General features: G+C 32.1%; 1 protein-coding gene across 3 annotated transcripts in view; it reads left to right on the top strand.

Moving 5' to 3' along the window:
* Positions 1-12,720, top strand: part of ACC (Acetyl-CoA carboxylase) — an 81,349-nt gene that overhangs the window by 12,479 nt on the left and 56,150 nt on the right. For 2 of the 3 annotated variants that reach the window (XM_053766013.1, XM_053766014.2), the window contains exon 2: positions 11,050-11,415. The exons of the other annotated variant lie outside the window; for it this stretch is intronic. In XM_053766013.1, the coding sequence (XP_053621988.1) occupies positions 11,126-11,415 (290 nt within the window). In that variant the 5' untranslated portion in view covers positions 11,050-11,125. The remainder of the gene's footprint in view (positions 1-11,049; positions 11,416-12,720) is intronic. 3 annotated transcript variants of the gene reach the window in all.

The raw sequence follows: 12,720 nt of genomic DNA, 5'->3' as shown, positions 1-12,720 counted from the left end.
TAATTGATTTAAAATATGTTAAACTGTTATAATACATAATAAAACTTTCATTTATAATTCATTACGTTTCTATTAACCTAATCCTCAAAAGAGTCGAGTATTTTTAAAGATGGAACTCTAATTAAATAAATATTTTTTTTAAAGAATGTTTTTCTTTTTAATCACTTTTCTTTTGGATATGTTATGCGCAGTGGTTAAAGATCCAATATATTATATTGTAACTTGAAGTTTAAAAAAAATATCCAAAATATCAAAAAAGTTGTGGGTAGGTCAACATTTCACCTACCCACAACTTTTTGGATATTTTTACTATTTTGTAATCTGTTAATCATTAGCAATTGTGATTTCTTGGCTCGTTAAGATAATACATTTCATTTTTATTATATAATAAAAATGTCTAGTGATGACGGGTCTCCTCCGTGTTCTCCGAGTATTTTACCTGGTTTATCTCGCGAGAAGAAGAGGAAGTTATCTTTAAATGAAGAAAAGTTAAAACCAGAATCATCATCAAAAAAACAATTGGACAAAGGAGTACAGGTACGACAAGAAGATATTATGGATTGTGCCATATATAAAAGAAATCGATGGGACTCATCCGATGTGCGAGCACAATTGAATGTGGTAGTGGTAGACGATATCCACCTGTGCTCAGAGCAGCAACCAAATGATCAAAGAAACAAAGAGTTTGCAAAATTATTAGCTTTTGAGCTCGACCGTGTTCCTCCAGAAAAACGCACGATGACGTATTCAAAGATTCTGGATTTCATTAGAAAAATACGCCAAGAAGACAGTTTGGCTAATATCAGTTTGCCAAGTTTTGATGATTCCGACAATGAAAATGAGTAGATATCCAAGTTGTGTCATTGGTTATATTTATTACGTTTAATTTCATTTTTATATTTTTTAAATATGATACTGTATTTTTATTAACACATCCTTTATTTATTTACAATTTCATTTCATTGCCATACCTAATGAAAATCGGCTGTTTTTCTTTTTGGAACAATGACTATTTTAAGTTGGCCTCTTATGACTTAGTAAATCTTTATAACCAAGTGTCAACGTATACTGGTTTTATATTTTATTATTAAATGTACCAAAAATTATGTAATTGTTTATGTTTTTGCTATATTTAAACCAATCATCGATACCACCTTTAGACCTAATTAGTACCTAATAGTGTCAAATAATATTATATCTAAAAAGACTTTAAAAAAGCCTATGCCTAAAAAGCCTCAAGCCTTTTTTAGTGAACAATTTTAGAAAAAAAGCCCGCCTTTAAAAAAGACTCGCAAGCTTTAAATTTATAAGGCTCGAGCCTTCAAAAGCCATAAATACAATTAGCCTCGAGGGCTTAAGAGCTATTTAGCCTTTTAGCCTTCTAGCCCTCGCTATAAAGCGGCGAGTCTTAAAAAAGGGCTAAAAGGCTCGACCTTTTTCGATCGCTAATACCTACTGATAAAGATTTGTATAAATGCTACTACGTTCGGAATGTCTGGATATAAATTAAACTATATAGGTACCTTAAATGCATTCATATAAAATCTCACTATAAAATAAAATTGATCATGATCAATTTTACTTACAAAATATAAAATTGATCATTATCAATTTTATTTATAGTGTGATTTAGTTTAGTATTTTTTAATTATCATTGAAAGTATTCAAACGCTTTTTGAATCTAAGTATTGTGACGTCACTTGTCCCCAATGTCATACAAGGCCCATTTCCTTTTTGTACACGGGAAAAGTATTTGATTTTATTTGATGGCAACTACCTACCCTATTGCGACTGTCAGCTCTGAAGTCTATACACATAAAGCTCAAAATTGTAAAGCGATTTCTTTTATTAGTTCGACATTTTGAAACTTTATGTTTGTTATTAATAAAGTTGAAATTCGCCAAACAGGAATTCTATAGCCTAAGAAAAAAAAAATATTTTTTTTACGTCTATGGTTTACCTTCGCGCCTAAATAACAGGAAAAAAAATTATGTCCGTGACCTACGTGTCCTTTTGTATTTGTTTATTACCTACATGATTATTTATAAAATATATAGGTACCTACTTTAGATTTTCTAATTGATCAATATCTGAAAATATGCCTATTTTCTCGTCGGTTAGAAATTTGATTATGTATGTATAACATAAAGCGCGCCATTTTTTCTATATCAGTCAACTGCACTGCTACTTTATACTAGCTGAAAACGGCCACTATTCCGCGTAAATTCCCACTGGAATAGTTAACTATTCCGATAACTAACACGAGCGAAGCCGCGGGCAAAAGCTAGTTGAATAAAATTGGTTTTAAATAATATAGGTTTGTACGAGTACAGCTGTTTTCAGCTAGCCCATAGCCTATGAGGAGAATCTCTTGTTTATAGCTTTTGATTGACATTTACGACATGCGCGAGAAAAGAAGATTGGAAATCCCCGTATTGTAAATCAATATATCCCTAAATTTGTGCGGGTGAAGCCGCGGGCACAGTTCGTTTGTGTAATAGGTACAAGTATTTCAAAATGACGTAGTTTAAACTACGTAGAAACTTAGTGAAGTTACATGGTAACTTAATGTTAAACAAGAGAGTGTGTGTTGCTAGGTTATTTCGAACCATTGTGTGCAAAATACTTATTATATGAACTTACATTGTTACTATGTTTTTCTTTGACGTTTAAAAAACGTAACCACGTCATATAACTTGATTATATATACCCATGTAGGTAGGTACTTACTTACCCAAGTACCTGCCTACATGGATAGTAGATAGATAGGATTAGTATCCTTCTAATATGCTTCTAATATTATATGTGCGAAACATTGTGAGTTAGGTATGTTTGTTACTTTTTCACGCAGTACGGATTGTTATGAAATTTGGTACACGGGTAGAATATAACCTGGAATAACAAATAGGGTACTTTTTATCCCGAAATTCCCACGGGAGTGAAGCCCCGGGGCGCACCTAGCATTATATAATTTTCATTTTGCACTAATGGGAATATTTTGCACTAATGGGAATTAAGCTTACCTGTATTAATGGGCTTATTATTTTACCATATGAAAAAAATATACCTACTTAATTATGTTGGTGCATAAATTATTCATTTAACAATGAAGGTGAGAATCATAACGTACTATTTTATTTTCTATCATAGAAACATACATACGTACTTTTACTTTATATATGTAGTAGGTGACTAGGTGTAAGTAGCGATCGAAAAAGGTCGAGCCTTTTAGCCCTTTTTTAAGACTCGCCGCTTTATAGCGAGGGCTAGAAGGCTAAAAGGCTAAATAGCTCTTAAGCCCTCGAGGCTAATTGTATTTATGGCTTTTGAAGGCTCGAGCCTTATAAATTTAAAGCTTGCGAGTCTTTTTTAAAGGCGGGCTTTTTTTCTAAAATTGTTCACTAAAAAAGGCTTGAGGCTTTTTAGGCATAGGCTTTTTTAAAGTCTTTTTAGATATAATATTATTTGACACTATTAGGTACTAATTAGGTCTAAAGGTGGTATCGATGATTGGTTTAAATATAGCAAAAACATAAACAATTACATAATTTTTGGTACATTTAATAATAAAATATAAAACCAGTATACGTTGACACTTGGTTATAAAGATTTACTAAGTCATAAGAGGCCAACTTAAAATAGTCATTGTTCCAAAAAGAAAAACAGCCGATTTTCATTAGGTATGGCAATGAAATGAAATTGTAAATAAATAAAGGATGTGTTAATAAAAATACAGTATCATATTTAAAAAATATAAAAATGAAATTAAACGTAATAAATATAACCAATGACACAACTTGGATATCTACTCATTTTCATTGTCGGAATCATCAAAACTTGGCAAACTGATATTAGCCAAACTGTCTTCTTGGCGTATTTTTCTAATGAAATCCAGAATCTTTGAATACGTCATCGTGCGTTTTTCTGGAGGAACACGGTCGAGCTCAAAAGCTAATAATTTTGCAAACTCTTTGTTTCTTTGATCATTTGGTTGCTGCTCTGAGCACAGGTGGATATCGTCTACCACTACCACATTCAATTGTGCTCGCACATCGGATGAGTCCCATCGATTTCTTTTATATATGGCACAATCCATAATATCTTCTTGTCGTACCTGTACTCCTTTGTCCAATTGTTTTTTTGATGATGATTCTGGTTTTAACTTTTCTTCATTTAAAGATAACTTCCTCTTCTTCTCGCGAGATAAACCAGGTAAAATACTCGGAGAACACGGAGGAGACCCGTCATCACTAGACATTTTTATTATATAATAAAAATGAAATGTATTATCTTAACGAGCCAAGAAATCACAATTGCTAATGATTAACAGATTACAAAATAGTAAAAATATCCAAAAAGTTGTGGGTAGGTGAAATGTTGACCTACCCACAACTTTTTTGATATTTTGGATATTTTTTTTAAACTTCAAGTTACAATATAATATATTGGATCTTTAACCACTGCGCATAACATATCCAAAAGAAAAGTGATTAAAAAGAAAAACATTCTTTAAAAAAAATATTTATTTAATTAGAGTTCCATCTTTAAAAATACTCGACTCTTTTGAGGATTAGGTTAATAGAAACGTAATGAATTATAAATGAAAGTTTTATTATGTATTATAACAGTTTAACATATTTTAAATCAATTAATGAAATAAAAAAAGCATAGGTAAAACATCGTTAGGTACGCGAACATTAATCACCAAAAACGTTTAGCCAGGATGAAAGGCACATTGAGGATTGTATGCTTTTATTACTCAAACGATTCCTTTTCTTATTGATTAAATTTCCAGCTTTGGAAAATGACTGTTCACTGGGAACGCTTGTAGCTGGTATACATAAAATATCAAAAGCCATCTTTTGTAAGCGTGGTAAGTTTAATTGTTGGTTTTTCCACCAGTCTATTACATCAGTGTCTTCGGGTTCAATCGGTAGGGATAAATATTTTTCCAGCTCATTATTATCAAGTCTTCTTTTTTTATAAATTGAAGAAAAAATATTGTTATTGACTCCAGATGCACCGGAAGATTCCGATAGATCGGATTGCTGTTCAGCTGCTTGATTTCCAAGATTGTATCTGGTATTAAAAAGTAATGTCATAGAAGTGAGGGGATCTTCAGTACCATTGTAATTTTCGGAGTAATAATCATTTTTTAATCTTGGATCGAGTATAATAGAAAACATAGCATACTCAGTGCGTAGCAAGGGAAAATATTCTTGCAATTTGTTGAGCATGGCTCCAGAAATTTTTTTCTTAAGATCATTATCCATCTCCTCGGCATTAGAAAGTCGATTCATTAGGACGTCTACTATAGGTACTACATAGTAAATACTTGGGTATTTTGACTTAGATAGTAAAAGTGTGGCATCGTAAAACGGCTTTAGCAAGTCAATCAATAATTTAACATCAGCCCACATGATTTCTTCAATATTGGAATTTCGAAATTCCCTATCATTCTGACAAAGATCATTGAGAACTGCTTTCATTTTATATGCACGCTCAAGCATAAGGTAGGTCGAATTCCACCTTATGTTAATTTCTTTTAGTAAAGCTAATTGCGGAATATCTAATTCTGCACACTTTTCAAAATAGGTCTGCTTTTTTTTAGTGGAAAAATTTATTAAGTTAACAAGTTTACTCACAGCTGAAATAGGCTCTTCAACTTCTTTTAGACCTTTCTTTACTACCAAATTTAAAATGTGTGCCAAACATCTAGTGTGAATCACATCATCATAATCATCATTACATAAAGTCAGTAATTGTAAACATTTCACATTTACTTTCTCGTTATCTGTAGTAATGGACATAATTCTTTTATGTAAAGCATATAAATTGAAGATTTCTACAATTTTATGTAATATCTGTTCAGCTTTATGTGGATACGGTATTAAATCGAAGTCCAGGATAAATGACTGTAATGCACCATTATCTATTAAGTGCGCAGTAACAACTACGTATGGTTTGTTCGTGACGGAGGTCCAAAAGTCAAAAGTCAAAGAAATTTTATTTGTAATCATTTTGATTTTCTCTATAACTTCAGGTTGTTTCTGTTTAAATAGTTTGTGAATGTTTGATTTAAGTGACGTTGAACTTAATGGCGAGTATTTAGGATTTATCTCAGCCATTAATTTTTTAAAATGTTCTTCTTCTACAAGTTTAAACGGATGGTTGCCGTGAACGATAAAATTAAGCACTAGTCGGTCATACAGTGCCTTTTTATGTTTGCTCAATGTCAATGCAGAAGTATTGCTGGTTGAGGTTGAGGGGCCTTCAATGCCTTCATGACTTAGCAAATGATTTTTTAGCGTAGAATGTGACGATTTTATCGAAAATGGTTTTTTACATATTTTACATTTAAGCCCACTGTCATTCTTCGTGTAATATGTATTCCTCAGCTTTTTATATTTTTTTTTAGGATTCGGAGAAGACTCAATACTCACATTTTCTCTAGAACTCGTAAATGTGACATCAGTAGACACATCCAAATCACCATCAAATCCATCATTTTCCATTTTGGCGCAAAGATAACGAGTAATAGTAACCAACGCGCTAAAATATAATTCCAACCCAATGTTTCAGTTCAATTGATGAACCAGTATTTATTTACGATATTAACCGCAACACAATATACTAACAGATATTTAACTTAACACATTTCCTGGTCATGATACGAACAACAATTCGAATAGAACGATATTAAAACGAATGAATGACGTAAATTAAACCGGGCATCCAGCAACGCATAAGAACAAATATACCTACCTACCCTCACATTAAAATATTAAACACCACGGAAATAAGTATTTTTCTTTGTCATTTCCAAGATAATAATGGCGAAATAGGAATCGATGTTATTTTGAAAATTGTAAAAAAATAATATTCACGTAAGTACAAAATTAATAAAATACAGTCTTATTTTTAAAATAAGTCTAAATTTGACTGGCCTCGTGGCGTAGTGGTTAGTGACACTGACAGATAATCCGGAGGTCGTGGGTTCGATTCCCACCCAGAACAATTGTTTGTGCGATGAACATGATAATTTATTCTGTGTCTGGGTGTTTTATCTATAATATGTATGTATTTAGAAATTTATATTTATTAATTGTTTTTACTACCCATGGCGTTATATGAATGTAGTGACATATTTATTATTATTAGCCAATGTCCAGCAGTGGACGTCCATCGGCTGAGACGACGATTTATTATTATAATTAATATTGTAGCCATCGCTATAAAACGGTGAGTCTTAAAAAAAGGCTATAAGGAGCCTTTTTGACCGCTAAAATGATAAAACTCTAATTACGACGCCAGTCTTGTAAAAAGGCTTTAAAAAAAGCCTAGGCCTAAAAAAGCCTTAAGCTCTTTTTTAGTGAGCAATTTTAGAACTACTGTTTCGTGAGTCCGCCTTTAAAAAAGACTCGCAAGCTTTTAATAGGGCTAAAAGGCTCGAGCCTTTTCGACCGCTACAATTGTGAGTCCGCCTTTAAAAAAGACTCGCAACTTTAAATTTAGGGCTAAAAGGCTCGAGCCTTTTTGACCGCTAGGTGTAAGTTCAAATTTCATTACTCAAATCTAACGTACGAGCCCCGGGCGCCACATATTTAGTGCCCCCTAAGCGTGCGACTTGTCGATAGAATATGTAGGTAGACAATTGTTTTTTCATAGGACTGACCATAGACAGTAAAAGAAAAATATGGACTGACATTTTTATATTTTACTTTAGTCTTTAAAATGTTGATAGTATTTCAAATAATTCATTTTATATTTAATATTATCCATTCGGATAATGATAATTACAATACCTAAAAAAATGCGAAAATATAAAATGTACTCTTCCCAATAATGTAGTCCTTATGGGGAAGCCAATGTATACTATTGTACCTATAGGCATAGGTACACACATATTTACCCTCAAACAGGCAGTTAATCCAGATTTTGTTAAAAAAATATGTAAAAATGTTTTACTTGAGATTTTCGACACCATGTATTTGTATTGTAATTTTTTTTAACAAAAATTCGTATTGTATTTTGTACACTCCGTAAGAAAATCGCTTGCGTCTGTTTTACGTAAAGACAAGAACCAGTCTCGGTCGGGGTTATGTTGAAAAACGTCAGTCATTAAGTAGGTATTGGCATCATCAGCCGGATTTTAATGACGTTTCAAGGATTTTCATCCAAAATGTGTGGTTTAAGTACTCCGTACAACCTCGAGAACGCCCTTTTCGACACGCCGCCATTTTAAAATTATTACGCGACCATCAAAAGATGAAGTCTTTTTTTTATTAGCGGTATTTTTTTGTATGTGGTGTACTCTCTATCTTTATTTCTCTACTTACAACAAAATATTTAGTAATTGAGTAGCATAAATATTCCTTTTGCTTCGTGGTGTACCTAAGTAGGTATATACCATGAAGTATAGAAAAGAAATATGTATGCTCCTCAATAACTAAATCATTGGTTGTAAGTACTATTGTATTGAAGAAAATTCTGTATGACAGATAGTTATGGCACTCCATTTATTTCACCACTAGCTTTTGCCTAATTCAATTTTCCCACGGGAACAATTATTTTTCCGGGATGAAGGGTACCCTATGTCCTTCTCCGCACTTCAAATTACATGTATACAAAATTTCAAAAAGATTTGTAGATATAGAGCGTGAAGAAGTAACAAACTTACTTTTGCATTTGTAATATTACTTAGGATGACCACCGCCAAAATCGGGCTATAATGGAATGAGGGTTCACTCTTTTAGTGTAAAATGTTGAAATAATACTAAGTAACATAATAAAATGGCGAGAATATAGAAACATACAAGATGAGAAAACATCAAGCACAGGAATGCGTGGGAGAGAAGAAGTATCTAGTAAAAAAAACTAACTTTCTTTGAGGAAACTAAGCCAGTAATAGGATACTGATCATAGATAAAAGAACAATAATGGTACCTACTGATATACCTACTCTTACAATTACGAGGTCATATTAATGTACCTAAACAACTTAGTAATATAGACTTACAAAGTGATCATTTTAGTTTATTCAAGGCGAGTTCAAAGTAGGTATAAAAGTACGTTACTGCATGAATAAATTAGAGAGCAACTCTTCCCACTGCAGTCATTTAAATCTAAACTGATAAATTTTGAAAATGATTGTTTTATAGCTTAGTTGTAATAACCATAAAGACCTTATTTTTGAAAATGATTGTTTTAGGCTTAGTTGTAATAACCATAAAGCTCTTATTATCAGCTCATACTATTTTATTACGCCTTAATTCCGGTTTCAACTTTTGCGTCAAATTTAAAATTGGGATTAATTAGTAAATTATTACAAAAGTCGTTTAATAACTCCGACATTATGTCATAATGTGTTTTTAATGATATACAATATAGATAACGGTTTTTTTATATTATGTATGATTCACATAATCAATCAAATACATTCAATTACATACATACTACATCAGTATTTTTGATAGGATTTACGTTATATGAGTCAATAATTAATCTTTACCTAGGTACTTATCATAGAGGTAGATCCATATTTTTAAAGTATACTTTTTCTAAATAAATAACGCCATTTATTTAGTATTTTCTTATCTAAATCTTATTTTTATATAATACTAGCTTTTGCCCGCGGCCTCGTCCGCATAAATTATTTACGGGAACAGTCCTAACAACATATCCTATGTCCTTCACCGTACTTCAAACTACATGTATACAACATTACAAGAAGATTGGTTGAGCAGATAGAGCGTGAAGAGGTAACAAACAAATAAACAAACTTACTTTCGCATTTATAATAATAATTTAAGACTAGCTGCGCACCGGGGCTTCGCTCTCGTAGGAATTTCGGGATAAAAAGCACCATGTGTTATTCTGCCCAGGTTTTATTCTATCCGTGTACCCAGTAGATTTTGCGTGAAAAAGCAACAAACGTACTACACATATATCCCACAAACTTTCCTTTTTTTAAGAATCAACCCCCAAATGTCCATAATGGGGGGGGGGTGAAAGATTGTATGAAAATCATGTCTGTTCCTGTATTTCATTTTTAATGTTACTACTTAAAGTTTTTTATCCACCAATAGAATAACTCTTGAGTGACCTTGTCAACAAATCCTTCAATAGTTTTCTTACACGTAACTTTGACCACGACGACGCATCGCGAGTTTAGTTGAACTTTGAACTTAAATTAAGTAGGTATTTTTCATATATCGATTCGAGAAATCTCGTACAGTCAACAGCACATCAAGTTACCCTGCATGAACCTCGATGGCGCGGTAATAGCGGCGAGATGCGATGAATTTGGGTAGGTTGATGTGCTGTTTACTGTACATACCTATTCCACATCTACAGACGATGGCTGTATGGGTTTATACCCTTTGCTTTTCCATCCATAAGGATAAACAAAAAAAAATCTGTTTGATTTTAAAGCTATTTAAATCTAGGCAAAGATTATGGATAAAGTTTTTGTTTTGATGTCTCTTTCATAGAAAGAAAATGAATAGTTTATTCGTCAGTACTAATATTGTAAATACGAAAGTTTGTGAGTTTGTTACAAGACAATGTACAGTGCCATCTATCACAAAAAAAGGCAAACTATATTTAAACACCTTCTTAATATTATTGACCTAGGATCATTAGCACTAGTTAGGTATTTAACTAATCGGTCAGTAATTAACTATCAATTTGTGCAATAATTTTAGTTATTTCCTCGTAACTTCCTAGTCTTTGCGTTTGCTCGGTGTTGAATTGTGGTGGCATTGTGAATTTGTGGACAGACAGTGAAATAATATAGGTTTAAATCACGTTATTAGATTCAAACAATACAAGTTAATTTTACGTGAATACAGACTAAAAATGATTTATTTGCGGTACAAATATACCTAAGATTTTATTAGATACGTAAAATGTAGAGTTATAAATGGATATGGCAAATGGAATAAGGTGAATTTCATGATCGTTGTTATTTTTGAGTGTCTATATAATGTCCATTGCGATGGTCTTTAAGTAGGTACTTAATTTAGAATTCATTCTTTGCTGGCACAGATAAAAAGACAAAAAAAAAACAAATATCTCAACTCAACCAACGCAATCAGCCGTTCACTAGTGAAGTGAAGTGTTTATGGTTTTGTATTGGATATTAATTCGATTCATCAATATTGCCGGGTTTGTGTGGAACTATTTCAAGATGATGAAGAGAAGAACATCGAAGCGTTTTGTTCTGGGAGACGCGGACGAAACCCCGCCAAATTTCGAAAATGACGAAGCGACAGAGGTGTTGCCAGTTAATCATCTACAAAAGTTCCAAATGACGCTTGAAACGGATCCTGACGACGTGGAGCCAGAGACAAAAAATGCTGTAGAAATTTCTGGAAGGCTTTTAAGACCTCCTAATGGCGCTGGGACGCTGCAGTAAGTAATTGGTGTTGGTTTTTTTTTATCCATTTCATTATTTAGGCCAACATTCGATTATACAAATATGAGCTGAAAAACAAAAACAATTGTCTATACTTGTCGTTGAATGCAAAATAAAAAAGCTGACGACATTTTGTGGATGAAAAAATCTTGATTTCTACCTATATTTTTTGTATTAACTATGAATTAATTCTCAAGGAAATATTAACAATTATTTTCAAATCTATTACCATTATTTACATATGAGGTTACACTTGAGGTTATTTACTTACTTCTAACGACATAGGTAAATGAATAAAGAATATAAAATATCTAGCTGAATAAAGAATATCTAGTTGAGTTGACATATATATAGAATGACAGAAAAAGTAAACTAAATAAATGAAAATCTCGCCTTTTTAAGACAGTTTAATTTTTTCACATTTGCCGGATAAAATAATAAATTAATAGATTTTTAATTTCAAAAATAACATAGCCTATGTTTAACGTGATTCTTTAACTACATGCATAGTAATTTTCATCATAATCGGTCCACAGGTTTTGCCGTGAAAGCGTAACAGACTTCATCATTTATAATATTAGTATGGATTCAGTCGTTTGATGATACTTTACTTAGCATAGGTATATGAACAAATATTGTACTTGCAAGTATCCTTGACTCCTATTTACTACCTACTAAAACACACATTGTTTACATTAAATTAAAATGCAGTTTTTTTTTAACTAAAAACAATTGAATACTCATGTGAAATAAAATTAAACTGTCGATAAAAGTTAATAAGTGTTTAATCGTAAAAACTAGCCGTAATTTTCACTGACTTTAAAAATGAGAGGTTCTAAATCATATATTTCTAGTCTGTTATCATTTTATCTGAAATTTATACAATTTTATACACAGGTCTGAACAGGATTTCAACGAGACTGATAAGTGGTACCTAGATATTACCTAGTACCTAGATATACCCTGTTAAGTAGTATTTGTATCTAGTACCTAGATATACCCTGTTAAGTTGCTCCCATACAGTGTGTTAACAAATGTTATATAACATTTGCTGTCTTAAATGGTCTGTGGCTGTCTTTGACACTCTTTTGTCAAGCAAGAATGTGTTAAGAAAGGATACAACACGTGTTTTATTCATAAAAAAATACTTTAACTTATGAATTACAGGGTTAGAATGTACGACTGCGTTTATTGTTTGATTAAAAGTAAGTTCTAGTTATTAATTGTTATATGTTTATTAAAAAAAACTCTACATATAGTGGCTAGGGACCAACACTGTTTGAATGAGTTTCTTTCGGCAT

This window comes from Plodia interpunctella, chromosome 28, assembly GCF_027563975.2.
Source record: "Plodia interpunctella isolate USDA-ARS_2022_Savannah chromosome 28, ilPloInte3.2, whole genome shotgun sequence".
Taxonomy (NCBI): Eukaryota; Metazoa; Arthropoda; class Insecta; order Lepidoptera; family Pyralidae; genus Plodia; species Plodia interpunctella.
This window is presented reverse-complemented; position numbering and strand designations above follow the sequence as displayed.